The 18,384-nt window shown below is 30.1% G+C and overlaps 1 protein-coding gene across 1 annotated transcript in view; it reads left to right on the forward strand.

Annotated features, from left to right (window-relative positions):
- The window catches only part of RYa-R (RYamide receptor), a 297,762-nt gene that overhangs the window by 18,740 nt on the left and 260,638 nt on the right, over window positions 1-18,384 (forward strand). Inside the window, exon 4 of the mRNA XM_065508487.1 lies at window positions 1,973-2,171. Coding sequence (XP_065364559.1) covers window positions 1,973-2,171 — 199 coding nt within the window. The remainder of the gene's footprint in view (window positions 1-1,972; window positions 2,172-18,384) is intronic.

Below are 18,384 nucleotides of genomic sequence, written 5' to 3' on the forward strand. Positions count from 1 at the left end.
ATATTTTTTTAATTTTTAGGTCATATTTTGATTTTTTTTGAAGCATATTTTAGGCGCATATTTTCCAATAATAAATGCATGAAAATCCGCCCCCTAGTGATAACCAATGGCCATATTCTTATAGAATTTTATTTTTTTTACATTTTGAATTTTCGGAAGGTTGCCAGTTACTAATGCTGTGAGATGCCTACGGAGCTCCGTAGGCAGCATTAAAATAATAAATAAATAAATCTAAATATCTCTTGAAATAAAAGAGATAACTTACACATGTAAGTATTTTTTTGTAGGCCTCCTTAAGGACTATTTATATTTTAAATTTCAGCTCATTCGTATCATACTTGGATTTTTGGAGATATTTTTAGAAAATGTGCGACCCAAGATGTCGTGTAATTTGTCTAATTATGCATATTAATCTTTGGTACCCCCACTTAAATTTTCCGGCAAAAATTCTCGTTGAATATTTTAATCCTTAAACGTCCTTTTTGAATGGAATTTTTTTGATTTTTTCGAAAAAGGGTCAAATTGACATTTAGGGGTCAATTTGAGAGGAGATAGAGGGTTAAGATCTTCCACAAAAATGATCCCCATAAAATTCCATAATATAACTCTGACAATAAGAATTCTCTCAGATATTAACTTACAACATTTTTTTCATTTAGTATAATGCTACCTTCGATCAAAAAACTAAAAATTTCACCCACATTAAAAAAAATTTAGACCAGCTGGACTATAAGTTTATTCTACAAAAATGATCTACTCAACATGCCCTTTCAGAATTATAGGGTCGCTATTCTGTTCCAAAAATGCTGTTGGATTGTGTAATTATTGCAGTAGTATTCTTGAAAAAAAAATGGTTATATGCAGGGTATGTTTTCAAGTTTTTGCTTAGAAAATAAGTTTTTGCATATGGACAATTCCATGTCATTGTACGTGACATTTGTACGCCTATCGATATTTTGGACAGCAATGTTTCAAAGAACTAATTATTTTTTTAAAATGTACTTAGTACCCTCTGAATGGAACATAAAGACCAAAATTATGTTTCAGATACTCTTATTTTGGCAAAATCTATTCCATTATATAGGCGTACAAATGTACGTACGATGACATGGGATTGCATATTATATCCGCAAAATGGAGTATTTTGAAAATTCAAATATTAATATTATAAATTATTAAATTTATCGACATAAAAGTTAGCTGATGTGCTGATTTATATACCGAAGGCAACCGGGCTAGTTTAATTCTACTATTAAAGGTGTTGTATCCATTATATATCATTAATTGAACTTCGAACTTTTGACAGAAATGTGATTATTCATACCATGTAAAGTGCCTAAATTTATCATTCAAATAAAATAAATTTCAATGTTCTAAATTGTATGATTAAAAAGTTATGTGCAGTACACTTTGGTGATATTTTTATTTTTTAAAGTCTATGACTTGCAATACATAATAACTGTCGTAAATTTCGTTAAAATCGGAGACGAAAATTCTGAAAACTGTTGTTGTTTACCCGATTGGTATGAATTCTATCAATATAAAAAAATATAAATATTTTATAATAGTTTGCAAAAATTTTATTTCAAAAAGCGAAAGAAATTACTTTAAGTAAAAGAAAGTATTAACATTTATATACTTCTCATATTTTCCACGCGATCTGTTTGATCAATCGTTTCCTTTGGGTATTTTGCTTCATTATTGAAGAACAATTTTACGCCACACTTTTCGTTCGCAACATAATGCAAATGTGTATTCTTAATCACAGACTAGCATCTCGTAACTCCAAATTTTTCAAACATGAGATTATAATCTCAAACAGAATCAGTATGATGGATAAAACGTTTGACATAATTATTATTTTCAAATTCTCAAATTCTTTATTTGTAATAATTCGAAAGAGACACAGAAAAACTACTGCTGGTAAATAAATACTTATTGGTTTGCTTTTCTCTCTTGATCACCTTTCTAGATACGTTTGTCAAGAGGAGTGGGCTTCAAAGGAACAAAACTACTACTATACTTGGGCCTTACTAACTCTGCAGTTTTTGGTGCCCTTGTCGGTGTTAATTTTTACCTATACACGCATAGCGCTGGCCGTATGGGGCAAAAGGCCCCCCGGAGAGGCTGAAAACTCAAGAGATCAACGCATGGCTAGATCAAAGCGTAAGGTAAGTTGCTTGAAAATTCTTTAAAAAAAATGGATAAATTGTAAATTTTCTTATACATTTTACGATAACTTAACTTTTTTTTTGTATGTTAATACTTACAAGAAACATTTTTTCACTTGTGTTGTCCAGAATTTGTTTTATTCTCACAAATAATGTCCTACTCCTAAAGCTGTAAGAAAAATATTGTTCATATTTGCAATGTTATTACTACAACTTAATTTCAAAATTGTAAATAACTGAATATTGTGGCTTGTCCATATCTTTATTATTACTTTTTTAACTTTTCCTGTTTTCTTTTTTAATAAATTGCCAAAGAATCCACAAAAACTATTTTATTGTTTAGCCAAGATAACAAGATTATTTACAAATATTTTTGTGTAAAAGCAATTTCTATTCTTTTTTATATTTATGACAAATTTTCTTTAAAGCAGAAATTCTTAGAAATTTTCATTTATGTGGAATATCAATAATAAAATACTTGGCTTTTGATATTAGATGAAAATCTTAATTGGTATTAAATTGTAGATGTTTTGTCCGCTCAGCCAAAACAGTTCAGGAGTTGCTGAATATGTGTGGGAGTGTCATGAAATGGTAGTTAATATTTGTAGTACTTACATACATTTATGCTTTTCGAAGAAAAAACTTTTAAGATTTTTCTGGATTTTCTACAATAACATACCATGAATTACATTAAAGAACACAGAAAAAATATAAATTTTTGATTTAAATTTTCAAGAAACTAAATTTTTTCTAGTCTATAAATATAAAAGTGAATGTGTGTTTATATGTATGTATATTTATTGGTTTGAAGTCTATAGACGGCTAAACGGCTAACCAGATTTGCTTGAAATTTTGACTGTATGTTTTTCTATACCTGGAAGAAACAATAGGATAATTTTTGTTTTGAATTTTCAATTGGGCGTGGTACCTCCCATGCAAAGTTAATTTTAAATATCAAATATTTTGGAAACATCAAAGTTTGCATGAGCAATTCCACCCTTTGTATAAATATTTGAAGCGAAAATGGGAGTAGTAGTCACAGAGGGCGTGGCACCTCCCGTACATACAAACTAAATACTAAAATTCATATCTATTTGTGTAATTGTGATATGTAAAGCATTGAATCTTTGTATGAAATAATTATTTAGGCCAAAAATGGGTAAATTAACAATAGTGGTCGTGGCACATCCCATATGATGATAATTAAAAAATCTATTATATGGGATACAATAAGAGATAGAGTCCATAAATTTTGCACGGTTATTCTATCATCAATATTAATAGTTAGGACAAGAATGGGCGGACTATCAATAGTGGGCGTGGCACATCCCATACAAACTAAATACTAAAAATCATATCTATGTGTATAATTTTGATATGTAAAGCAATGAAACTCTGTATGAATTACATATTTAGGCCAAAAATGGGCAAACTAGCAAAAGTGGGAGTGGCACCTTCCACAGATATAATGACAAATTATATATAGGGAAAGCTATAGCTGCTATCAATATTAATTTTTAGTACAGAAGTGTGCGGACTACCAACAATATTAAGCAAATGTTGAAATTTGTATACATTTGAAACCCTTATCTATCTATATATATAAAAGTGAATGTGTGTTTGTTTGTATGATTGTTTGCGTATTTGTAATGGCTCTCGACTTACAGTAAGGCAAATAATGAACAATCTAATCGAAGCGACCGAATTATAACTTCGGAAATGCCATTTGATTTTATTCGATTGCAGTTTTCTATTTGCTTAGTATATGCAATGACAATTGATAAAGCTCAAGGTCAGTCTTTGCAAATTTGCGGACTAAATCTAGAAAATCCATGTTTTTCACATGAACAGAAACTAATTTTAGATTGACTAAATATATTGTAAATCTTTACGGTACGGGTAGCGAAGCACACCGGGTTTTAGCTAGTTACATATATAATTTGCTTCAAAATTTAAAAAAAATTAAAAAAATATGTAACTTTGGAAGTCTTTATATGGAAAAGGAAAACAAGTAAGAAAATATGGTCCATGTAATACCCTACACTAAGTAAATGAGCAAAATAATTTTTGTTTTTAAGAGGGAAGAGGACCTTATATGGGAACTATGACTAATTATGGACCGATCTCCACGAAATTACGCCATATGATTTCTGTCTATATGAAAGCTATTTCTGTCTACCAACTTTTTTAAGAGATTTATGCTTGTTAAAAATATTTTCGGAAGCAGACCTTATATGGGAGCTAAGACTAATTATCGACCGATCATCATAAAATTAGGTTAGCTGACTTCGTTATATATAAAACTTATTCGGTGCAAAATATAAAGTAAAAATTTATGACCGACAAAGTCCTATTTCGGTAAGACATTTGTATTGGGGCTAGCTGAAATAATGGACCGATTTCAATCAGTTTCAATAGGCTTCGTCATTGGGGGCGAAACAAATGTGCCAAATATTTTCAAAATTGCGACCTGTACTTTCCGCAAAAGCTTTACATGGACAGTCAGCCAGCCAGACGTACGGACGGACATCGTTTAATTGACTCAGAAAGTGATTCGGGACAAGCAAAGGATAAGTTTGATCCTTTTCGCGATATTTGGGAACTCATCAATAGGAACTTGCTAATGTCTTATAAACCTGATGCATCCTTGACGGTTGACGAGTAATTGGTGCCATTTAGAGGACGAGTGCGTCCAATGTTTATTTCATACTACATGAAGACGAATTCTCAAACCAGCCAAGGCTGATTAATTTGCGGCGTATGTGTCTACCGAGAGTGAAAAAGTCTATCATTACGTTTGTAATATATCGAAATATTGGTCGTAAAACCAAAAAGCACATATCTAATTATGCTGGGACCTCATAAGATTTTAAGACGATCAGTCCTTCTGTCCGATTGTCTGTCGGTTGAAAACACGGTAGGATCCATGAAGGAGCTGGCTGAAATTTGTACTACATTTGTCCATAGTCCTCATACAAGGTCGCCCTTAGAAAATGACTTGAAAATTCATAATTGTCTTATAATAACACTGTCCAACAGCATTTTTGGAACAGAATAATGACTCTATAATTCTGAATGGGCATGTTGAGTAGATAATTTTTGTAGAATAAACTAATAGTCCAGCTGGCCTGATTTTTTTTACAGTGGGTCATAGTTTTAGTTTTTTGGTCGAAGGGAATTTTATGTGGCTCATTTTTGTGGAAGATCTTAACCCTCTAGCTCCTCTCATTAGGGGTCGATAAAATAAAAAAAATCCTTTCAAAAAGGACATTTAAGGATTAATATATTCTACGAAAATGTTACCGAAAAAATTCAGTGAGGGTCACCAAAGATACCAAAGTTGTAAATAAAGCTCTTTACGGTTAATTAGAAAAATTAACATTTCGAATGTAAAAAATCGAATGTTCAGCATTTGGTTTTTAGATGATGGAGACAAATTTTAGACCATGGGAGCATCGAAAATTCAAAATGTTAAAAAAGGGCCACTCAATTACATACATACGTATGTACATATATACGAGAGGAATAATGGGTAATTTGAAAGCTAAATTTTTATACCAACTAGAATATGAAAAATTATCTATAGAATTGCTGCCTAAATTAAGAAAATCTCAAGAGTCGCTATCAAGACACCCAATATTTTATTAAAATAAGTTTAATAAGTTTCTTAAGATTTCTAAATAAAGAGTAGCACTATATTCAAATTGTAAAACCAAGGTTAAGTGGTATTTAATTAAATTGTATTATAAACTTTTATTCTTTTAAACATTTACATACAAATAACTACTTCCATTTAGTTAAATTTATTTTCAGTTCTTTGTAAGACTGAATATTAAACGATACATCTTCTAATGCGAGGGAAATCTCATTTATCTTGAGTATGGTTGCATGATTTCCTTCCTTTTAATTTATACCAACACATTAAGATGTCTCCCTATCTCTCTGTTGTTCTCTTAACATCCTTGGTAGCATGAGTAACAAGTACCCCAGCAGTTCTAGGAGACTGTCTCGAACTAGTGATTTTACCTAGGATGACAACAATGTGAATAGTTATTTTAACACGTGCATGTCCTAAGCTGGGGGTCAATTAACCCTTTTGGATTACAATGTACGATAGCTGGTCCAAAGTAATCAACGCTTTGGACTCACATACCAGTTACATAGATTCAGTTTCCTTACTAGCTACCTAACTGGTTACTAGATAATTTACTGGTACTAATTGGGCTCATATCAAAATAATGACTAATGTTGTATTTATAAGATTTTTGTCTTGTAACATTGGGATCATCAATAAAATAAATAAATAAAAAAAAAATAGTCAGTTAAAAAGACATATGCTAAACAGTCTAATTACCAATGGCTTGTAAACAAACATTTCTCCGACAATTCCACTTCTTGTGGGTATTATAATTACTTCATAAAGTTCAGTACAAAATAAACGTTTAAAGTGACTGCACTCTAGGTTACTTAGAGACACTAAAGTCAGTATACTTAAGCAAAACATAAAATAAACCAGTTTGTACGTATTACTCACAAAAAAAGTGCTATACAAAATAAACGTTTAGTGTGTCTACTGTCTAGATTACTTAGAGAAACTTAAGTGACAAGTCTTCACACTTTTGTCTACACTACAAAGAGCACGTAGGTGTCAAATGATCCAAAATATATAAATTGGAGCCAAGTGATCAGACATTAGTGACAATTACTGTCTATAAGGGATACATTGACTAACTACTTGCTTAACTGCTGGGTACCTTATGCAGTTTAAATGGGTGTCGGAAGCAGTGTAGCCAGATGAGGGATTTGTCCCCTAATTGAGGATTTCAAAATTCTTTTGGGACAGAATTTCTTTGGGAGGGATTTTTTATTTTAATTTTGTAGTGCTTATTCTCATTTTGTATAATCATATTTTATTTCTTAACCACATTTGTTCAAAATTTTATGAAAAATGCAAGAATTTTAGATATGCATTTCGATACATTTTTTTTTTCCCAGGACACTATTTACTTTTTTAATCAAAAAATTAAAAAAAAAAAGTTCGCAGATGTTAAATTATTTAAAATTCTTCTTTTGAAAACACAGAGCTAAAACAAATCAGGAATCATCTTATCCATCTTATTAAAGTTCTAAATTCGAATCTTAATTGTGCACTAAAAGGAGAACTGAAACATCCCTTTATTATAAAAACACTATTTTTCTGATAAAGGTGAATTACATATCCATTAATTTGATATCTCAAAAATCAACGAAATTCACCTCAGATATTGTATTCATTAAACCAATAAGTTTTTTCAAAATGTACCTACTTTCATTTCTTGGTATAACAAATCCAAACCTGTTTAATGCATTTTAATTTCTCAGTTGAGGTATGACTCGGTTTGCCCGGGTTCGATTCAGAGGTCTGCTTGCTTTGAAATAAGAACACGAATATTTTTTAGGTGGTATATAAGAATATTAAAAACAAAAACATTAACGAAAACTTAAATACTTAAATCTACGAAGTTATTCAACAATTCAAATGTGTTGAAACGATGAAACGTAGTAGCGGCGGAATGGAATAACTTAAACGATGATGAAAATGGCGGAGTCGGTGCAGAAGTTGTTTGGTGAAGCGCTGGGGGGGTCTTGTAACCCGATGGTGAAAAACGGTTGATCTTCGGCTAAGTGAAAAGAGAAAACAAACAAGAGTATGTAGTGGTATATTAAAACAAGTAAGAAAGTATGGTCGGTCAAGCCCGACCATATTATACCCTACACTAAGTAAATAAGCAAAAACATTTTTCTTCTAAAATATCAATAATTTATATTTGTGAGAGATTTTCGGAAGTAGGCCTTATATGGGAGCTATGACCAATTATGGACCGATCACCATGAAATTAGGTCGTGTGATTTATGTCTATATGAAAGTTATTTATGTTGAATTTTGTGTGTATACCAACATTTTTAAGTGATTTATGCACGTTAAAGTGATTTTCGGAAGCTGGTCTGTATGCGAGCTATGAATAATTATGGACCGATCGTAACCAAATTTGGTGACATGAATTTTGTATATATAAAATTTATTTGGAGAAAAAGAAAATACCTGTATAAATTAAACATTTATGACCGATAAAGTCCAATTTCGTGAGGACATTTGTATGGGGTCTAGGAAAATAATGCACCGATTTCAGCCACTTTCAATAGACTTGGTCCTTGGGCCAAAACATAATATGTACCAAATTTTATAAAAATATCTTCAAAATTGCGACCTGTACTTTGAACAGCCAGCCATCCATCCAGCCAGACGGACGGACATCGTTTAACCGACTCAGAAAGTGATTCTGAGTCGATCGGTATACTTGAGAGTGGGTGTTAGACTAATATTTTTGGGCGTTACAAACATCTGAACAAACGCATAATACCCTCCCCCCTTTGGTGGTGTAGGGTATAAATAGTTCGGATTGCTTAGCAGCCTAATATCTTAAATCGGCTTAATTACAAGCCACCAATGTAAACTACGACTTTAAGAAAAATTCGGGGGTTCTTGCAATCGGCTAAACTAAAACGAAGTCAAGAAAAATTCGGGAACGAATGCAAACTAATGAATGTATGAACAATTCGGAAGTTCTTAAAGTCGTCTAAGCTACAACGAAATCAAGAAGACTTCTGGAATTCTTGAATTCGGCTTTAGTAGGAATGCAAGAAAAATTCGTGAGTGAAAATTATTTTGATGATCAAAATTGATTTGTGTGTAACCGCCTTGTTTAAATTCAAAATGATTTCAAATGTTTAAATAAGGACCAACATTTTCCGATGAATCAACATTTTGTAAAATTTACAAAATGTGAAAATGCTTGTCAACATAATAAAATTTTGTATTAACAATATAATTTAAAATTTATTTTTTAAAAAAAAAAAATTGTGTTTCATAAATAAAACCTATGGGGGACAAACTTGGGGATTTAAATTTTGAAATGGGGAGATTTTGGGGACATCGATTTTCAGCTTGGGGACATGAGGTAAACTTTGCCTGGCAACACTGGTAGGAAGTAAATTCCTACTGCTGCAACACATTTCCTGACATGCTAGAATATGTACTTGTACGTCTGTCTGTATTTATAAAAAAACATAAATTTTCTTTTCAAAATATTTGAATACAACTTTACCTGTTGGCATTTACATATTTAGTTTTAAAACTTTTGTTTGATTTCATTCACATACAAACATACTTATGTACATTTATATAAGTACATATATCCTTAAAAATCTCTTAAACATATTTTACCTCAGAATAATTAGAAAGTTTTTGTTTTAAAATGTTTGCATTTAGCTATTATCAGCATGTTTGTCAGTGCGTTTAGCAGACTGTTTATTGATAACATGTATAATAGAGTGACAGCCGATTTTTTTTTTAGATTTCAAAGAGTGCCGGACAGAATATTGTGACACTAGACCTAAAAGTTAAGTGCAGAAAATTTCAGCCAAATCGGACAACGATTTCTGGAAGCGCATCGAGGTCAATGTTCAGATATATGCAAAATTTGACTATTTATATAAAATAAATAGGTGGAACTCGTTATGTAGATTTATTTATATTAATGAATATTACATTAAAAAACAATTTTTGGAAATTAAGCCTGTATATAGGTCAAAATGACCCAAAAACAGTGTTATCGCCAAAATTCGAAAAAATGCAAATTTTTCAGTTTTTGCAAAAATTTAGCTACTAAATAAATTATTTTGCAATTGAATGCAAAATAATCGAAATGTGTACGTAGTTATCGTTGTAATGAGATATAAATAACAAAATTTGGTTAAAAAATGTTAAAGTTATTAAAAATTCGCCATACCATTAACGTGTATCAATCCACTTGAACAAGAAATTTAGAAAAAAAATTAACATATTTCGAAAAAAATTAAAATAAAAGCTAATTTTTATTTAAAATATAACCGTATTTACTTGTGTATGAGTTTTTGTCTGCGTAGGATACCGTTGACCTATTCGCAGGTATGACCAAAAAAAATAAAAATTTTTAACGGCTGTTTCGAATCTCCATTTTCAAATTTTTAAAATTTTTGTTAAACAAATTTCAGAATTTTTTGATCATGATATTGGAATTGATTGAGATCATAATCTATATATATAAAAGAGTAACGTTACTGACTGACTGACTGATTCATCATCGCACAGCCCAAACGGCTGAAGCTAGAATCATGAAATTTTAACTGTGGGTTCCTCCCTCCCCAAAACGATCCGATAAGAACGGATTTTTGGAAATTCGAACGTTTAGGGGGTAAAAAAGGGTAAAAACGGGTAAATTCGGTAACCTTATAAAAATAAGCTGACAGGTGTTTCGTACTTTTTCGAAATTCGAAACTTTTAGGGGAGAAAACGGGTAAAAACTGTATTTTGGTACTTTTTTTGCACCCTATGTATCTTTTAAACCAATAAACATAGAATCAAATTTTAAATCGTATTCTTTACTTATCAAAAAATAAAAAAATATAAGTTTGGTACTTTTTGGAAATTCGAACCCTTAAGGGATAAAAATTGTGTTTATTTTTGGTACTTTTTCATAAAATATGTTTTTCTATAATTTGACATAGACATACGAATATTTTATTATGAGCTCCCACCACGTTACAGAAATTTATTTGAATAAAATTGTACCACCTCAATGGGGATAAAAAAGGTACCAAAAAGGGGATAAAATCGGGAAAATACATTATATTTGAAATTATTAAGCCAATTTTGATAATTTTTTTAACGTTGGTTCCTGGATTCATACAAAAATTAACTAACAGGGTGTTATTTGGAACTGGAATACCAAGGTGTATATTGGGCCAAATCCGGGTAAACAGTTTGGTACTTTTTTTAAAACATATTTATTCTTGGGCACATTAACACAGATTTTAATATTTTGAGACATGCCTATAGCATAAACAATTTTGGCAAAATGGAATATTTTTAAATTTCAAACTTGAGGGGTGTTCAAGGAAGAAAAGGGAAATTGGTACTTTTCTCCTAATGGTACTTTTTTAACATTTTAAATTATTTCAGTTATCGACATTAAAGTTAGCTGATATGTATCTGAGTGAAGTTAGTGTTAGGAATAGGGGATAATATTTAGGTACCAAAATGTGTAAACTGAACTATAGGTACTTTTTTGTTCTTCTAATGGTACTTTTTTGAAATTTCTATAACAATGGACTTAGAAACATGAAATTAAACATATATGGTCCTAAGTGAGTGCGAATTCTAGGGGGAGACTCTTTGTTACTTTTTCTTTATTCTAATTGTACTTTTTGTTATTTCTTCATCAATGAACCTAGAAACATGAAATGAAACTTATATATAAACCGAGTGAGTGGGAAACCACAAGTGTGGGTTTTTTGGTACTTTTTCTATATTCTAATGGTACTTTTTTTAATTTCCTATAATAATGGACCTATAGTTTCCAAAAAATCGAAGAATTTCAAAACCACGGTTTCGGTTTTAAAAAATTAAAAATCGGTTTTGTGTTAATTTATTAAATATGAAGTATTATAGAAACAAAATTAGTTGATAATATAGGAAATGATATACAAATCTAAAATTCAAACTTGACGGGTTATGGTTTAGTGAATGGGAATTTAAAAGTGATAATCGATGGTACTATTTCCTTATTTCAATGGTACTTTTTGAATATTTTAAATAATAAACCTAAAAATTTGAATAATAATGAACCCAGAAATATGAAATTAGACATTTACAATTAGATTCACAAAGTGAGACTTGATAGTACTATTTCTTTCTTCTAATTGGGGTGGCAAAGCACCCGGTGCGCTTTGCTAGCTAGTAGGGAATAAAAATATGAAAAAATTATGTCAATACCTCTTACAGTTTTTCCGTACCTGCGATTTAAATTTTGCGATTTTCAAGAAAAACTAATTTTTTGTCCATATTTTGGCGGATGAGTTGCATTTTCTTACTGTTATAAATTTTAAGAAAAACCTATTCAGAATATTATAGTCCTGGTAACGAGTTTAACTTATTTATTCTATATAACTTAAGAAAGTTGTCACAATATTCCACACGGCACTCTTTGAAATCTAAAAAAAAAAAATCGGCTGTCACTCTAATATACATACTATATGAAGTAAGTTAAATGTGGCATGTGTGTACGAGTATGTATTTATTAATTCCTTAAAATCTTTCCAAGAATTTTGAACTACTGGCAACCTGGTGAAATTAACATGTAAGTTTTCCATGAAATAATTTGGTGAATTTATGATAAAATATGTTGTTTACATTTGCACAGCACTTGTGCATACGAAAGTTGGATTAAAGACTACATTTTGCGAAAATAAACTTTTTACCAGGCTGAAGTGCATAGATAAATTTATAAGTTTCTACGAAAGCTGGAAAATGTAAACAGTTAGTACAGATTAGTAAAACAATATTTTCATGTCGCAAAATAACAAAAAGTATTTTACGAATGTTATAAAATGTGAATAAATTTTTGTTTATGAAACAGCAAATTGAGAAATTTACAGTATTCCTCAGAAGTTTGACTTTGACACCCCGTATGTCACGTTGAACAGTGGGATCAGTCGCTAAAAAGTGGTACGATTGCAAAATGATGTATGAACGAAAAGTAGAGGTGGAAATAAACTTTGTACAGCTTGTAACTTTTACATATATGGACAGATTTCAATAAATGAAACTTTGTAATAAAGCAAGTGCGACGGCGAAGATCTTCCTGTTTATAGCACTAAGTTATCATTGCACAGAAAGAAAAACCCATTCAAAATTTAAGTTTATTTTACTTAGCTTTAGCCAGAATCGCATTTAAAAATCTAAGTACAATTCATAGTTATTTGTACTTAGAACAAGTACAAGTCCCCATCCATACTGTGAAACATTTGCTGCAAAACATTTTAGTTTCTGGATGAAAGGGGAAAGAGGAATGGAAAAGGGTACTCAGTTTCATGTACATGAAGTTTTTGTTGAGTTATGTCATCCATATTTATTCGTTCTCATTAGTTCTGTACAGAAATACCAAAAACTTCACTGTGTAGACACGAATGCAGTTTCAAAAGAGAATTTAATGTTTCACAGTGCGGGATTGATTATAGAAATCAATAGCGAAGTTTTTTAAAACTAGAATAAAATTCTTAGAACAAGCTCATTTCGGGATAAGTTTCAACTCGGGCATTCCTGAATCAATCTTGAATTCAATGAATTCGTGCTTACATCATGTTCAGAATTCTCGAATTAAGTTTAAATCAATCTCGGACATTCTTAAATCATTCATATTTTTGGAAAGTATGAATTCCCGATTAAATCAAATATCTTCTGTATTCGATGACCTTCTGAAAACATTAAAAATCAACATTTTGAAATGAATTTAAAAATGGCTAAATTTTGACCATATAAGCATAATTGCTTATAATATTTCTAAAAGACTTTTTAAAAATTTAAATATTTTTACATATTTGATAAGAACTGGCTTCAAAAATTACTAATAAGAAATTTTATGTTCACACGGTAGAATTGTCCTCTTGTTGTATATAACATTTGCTGTAACGTCGTCATAACTCAAAACATGTAAATTTTCAGGAGGCGGATTTTTAGTTTTTAAACCAATATATTTTCTTTAATTTTTTATGGAAAATAACAAACACGTTGACCACACACGGAATGATTTGTTCGCCTGATTTGTAATTGAAAATTTTCAATTACTTGTGATTTTGTTAGCGCACAGCACCATTAACAAGTCGAACACGAACAAATCACACTCACAAATCACCCGTGTGTGGGCAGCTTTATTGAAAGTAATAGGCAATAGGTTATGAAATTAGCACGTCTATGGCGATCCTGCATGTTCACAATACTTTTCCAGTTATTAAATCAACTTATTTACTATGCAGTGGTGCTATTAATTCGAAATTTAGGTTTTTGAAATATGACACTGTTGCAGCAATTGAGCTACATATGTATATGTGTTTTGTTAATTCCAATGCTAAATGTGTTTAATTTAAATTTAAATCTTTTTAAATCTAATTTTTTTAGCAAATTGCTTAATTAAATACCTTTTGCTAGGAGTTAACTATATTTAAAATAAAACTTTCATTAAGTTAAACGATTTAAAAGATTGTTAATTCAGTTTCAAGTTTTAATTGAGCCATATGTTAGTTTTAGCAAAGCAAAGTGGTTGTAAAATAATGTTCATGACAAAAAAAAAAGAAGAGATAAGTTTTCTTATTTGCAGTAAGTTTGAGTGCTGTATTGAACAATGCCGAATCTTTTATATCCTTTAGTGCATTTAGGTGCATTTACAAGGGGAAAATGCATTTTTTTCAGTTTTTTTTTTTAAATTTTGACATTAAATAATTACTTTTGAAATTTAATTTAAAAGAATCGAAATGTGTACGTAATTGTCGTTCTAATAAGATATAAAAGACAAAAATTGGTTAAAAAAATCTTAAAGTTCTTAAAACATCGCCTGGCTATTAACGTTTCTCAGGCCACTAGAACAAGAAATGTAGGAACAAAATTAACATGTTTTGAGAAATATTAAAACAAAAGTTTATTCTTACTTAAAATATATCCATATTTTCTTGTATATGAGTTTTTATCTTCATAGGATACAGTTAACCTTTTCACAGGTATAACCAAAAAAAAATATTTTTTTTAACGGCAGTTTCAAAACTCCAATTTCAAATTTTTAAAAATTTTGTTAAACAAATTTCAAAATTTTTTGATCATCACATGGGGATTTATTTACAGCATAATAGGGAATAAAAATGTCAATACCTCTTATAGTTTTTCCGTACCTGCGATATAAATTTTGCGATTTCCGATAAAAACTAATTTTTTGGCCTTATTTTGACGAATGAGCCGAATTTATAATATTTATTATATTATAGTCCAGATCAATTTATATATAGTCTGAATGTTTTTTATGTCAAAAGTCAAATTTTTAAATATTTGGTATATTTAAGATACCGAAATATTATATATTTGTGGGCCGATTTTGATGAAACTTAAGGAAAATATAACATGAAGTCTAGTATTTACAATAACAGTACAAAAATGGAAATTAATTCTTAATAACACTTGGGGTCCAAATGAACCTGAACTTTTAAAATCACGAAAAGCACAGTCATTTTGACCCCAAGTGCTCTTTATGACCTATAGCAGATGAGATCTAGGTGAAATAATGGACCGATTTCAACTAGTTCCAATATTTTATCGAAATATCTTCTAGATAGTACTTTGCGCACAAGGTTTACCTGAACAGCCTCTTATTTAATTTATGTGGTCGTATGGAAACTAAGAGAGAAAGAGCGAAATAGAACAAATTCGGGTCACAAGCTCTTTGGGTCCAAATTTTGAACCTAAAAAAAGAAAAAAAACTCGGGGGATCGGAATGAAATTTTCACCATGGTTAGTTCTATTGGATAGTAATTCAGACAAAAAGTCAAAAAATTGTATGTCTTGAGTTACAATATATTTATTTTGATAGATATCCAACTCGCATCTCACTAAGCGACCAAATAGGTCTTAAAGTAAAAAACCTAAGCTTTCTTTTGAGCAGAAAAAAAATTTTAAAAGAAGTGGGCAATTTTGGAAAAAAGTTTGATTTTGAAAAAAAAGTAAAATATGTCTGGAGTTATAAAATATTTATTTTGATAGAGATCCCACTCGTATCCCAATAAGCGACCAAAAATCTCTTAAAGGAATGGACCTAAGTTTTCTTTTGAGCAAAGAAAAAAATTAAAAAAGTGGCCACTTTGTAAAAAAGTTAGATTTTGCAAAAATAAGTCAGAAAATGGATATCTTGAGTTACAAAATATTTATTTTTATATATATCCCACTGGTAGCCCACTAAGTGATCAAAAAGGTCTTCAAGGAAATATCTAAAATTTCTTTTGAGTAAAAAAAGGGTCCATTTTGAAAAAAAAAAAAGTCAACAAAATTTTATATTTTGGAAAAAAAATAAAAAATTTTATGTTTTGAGTTACAAAACATTTATTTTGATAGATATACAACTCGCATCCCACTAAGCGACCAAATTGGTTTTTAAGGAAAATATCTAAGCTTTCTTTTGATAAAAAAAGGGCCCAGTTTGAAAAAAAAAAGTCAAAATAATAGGAAAATAATTATCAAAAATTTGTTTTTTTTATTTTTTTTTCGAAAGATTGCAGAAATAGCTATCTAAAATATTTGGAACACATTTGGGTAAGAACAATAGGTAATAAGTTATATGGATGAGAAAAAACACCTGCTTGGCCAAAATGTCAAATTTTGAACCCTTATAACTCAGAGAGTTCTCGACCGATCTTGTTGAAAGATTGTGTCTGAATTGCAAATTTCATCCCGATCGGAAGACATTGATTTCAAAAGTTGGTTCACTTGACATGAAATCCCCCATATGTTTGTATAAGAATAAAAGGAAAAATATTTTTTGAAAAAACTAGGTAATTATATATTTTCTTAAAAAAAACATTTAAATTAACTTGCTGAGTCAAATAGTTAATGTTTTTTTCACAAATGATTTCTAAAGTTGCCTAAATAAATTGAAAAAAAAAAATTTTTTTGGAAAAACTAGGTAACTACATTTTTCGAAAAAAAAACAAGTTAACTGACATCGAATTTCGGTTTAATGTCCAAAAATTAGAAATCTTTAACGTTATTTCAAATTATGTTTTGTTTAATGTGGGTACATAATAACATAAATTCATATTAAATAACACTAGTTTACAACGTTTTTGCTCATGAATTGAAACATATAGGGATTTGTGTATTTAGGTCTTCTAACTTCGGATAAAATATTAAAAAAAAACCTGGACGTCAAACTTTTGAGATATTTATTAAAAACGAATCATATAAAAATGTACATTAAATTAGGACAAAAAAATAAAAGTGAAGTGTTTTAGACCTCTTTTTATAATTATTTTCATCCGTCTTCCTCACGACACTCCAACAGTAGTCTCCTATCATATTCCGATCCCAAAAACCCTCATAATTCCTCCCGAAAAACTTCAAATCTTGATGGAAACGCTCTCCATGTTCGTCACTCATGTGTCCGAGGTTTTCCGGGAAAAAATCCACATGAGAATGTAAAAAGTAAATCTTGAGGGATATATTTACACCCATCAGTTCTAAATTATGTAATAAATTCGCAACAATATCTCTGTAATTTTGACTTTTCTTATTCCCAAAAATTCTTGAACAACAAGTTTAAAAGAATTCCATGCTGCATTTTCAACATCGGTTAATAGACACTTAAATTTGGTATCACCCAAAACTTTTCTTATTTGAGGACCCACAAATATCCCTTCTTTTAATTTAGCCTCAGAAAGACTCGGGAACACGCTGCATAAATATTGAAATGCTGGTTTTGTCTTATCTAAAGCTTTTACGAAATTTTTTAATGTAAATAAGCATTTTGCAGTGTTTGTGTTATAGGAAAACCTCGATTTGACTGAATAATTTTTCTGCAAATAAAACAAAAATGGTTTGGGTTTATTTTACACTTTCTAGAAGACATTTTACAATAGTTTTTACTTTAGAGTTTGGTATTTAATAGCGATTTATTAACGATTACATACAGGAAAGATGTACTTTTAAACAGCATTTATTTTTTTCCCGTTAATTTTTTTTGGAATTTGTCAAAAGAATACAACTCTGAAAGTATCTAGTAGCTTCGCAGAGTGTTGAGTACCCAAAAACGATGTAAATACTTAATTACCACAATTCGGTACACTACAGTATGCATTAGTAGTACTCGGGGCAGGTGAAAAATAAAAACCCATATATCTCAAAATTTTGACGTATAGGTGGGAAACAAAAAATGTTCAATTAACTAGTGTCCCTAGCTATTCTCAAAAATATAAGTTTCATTCCATGAGCAAACAAAAATGTTTGATTTGTAAACTAGTGTAATTAGTGAAATATGTTTAAAACATTAAGTGTGTTTTTCACGTGCTTTCATAAAATGGAGTTATCTAGTTTTTCCATACGACCACAGATTTATAACAATAAACTGTCTGTGGTAATTCCGTAGGTTTTCTAAAGCATTTAACAACACTAGACGTTATAGGCCTGTAAAATTTTATTGAATTATGCTGAAATACATGTCATAAACCATAAACTTTTCCCCAATAAGCTTCTGTTTTAGTATTACACTATCAAATATCTAACAATACCTTTAGGAGATTTTTGGTGAATTTATTTACCATTGGC

This window comes from Calliphora vicina, chromosome 1, assembly GCF_958450345.1.
Source record: "Calliphora vicina chromosome 1, idCalVici1.1, whole genome shotgun sequence".
In the NCBI taxonomy this organism is placed as follows: domain Eukaryota; kingdom Metazoa; phylum Arthropoda; class Insecta; order Diptera; family Calliphoridae; genus Calliphora; species Calliphora vicina.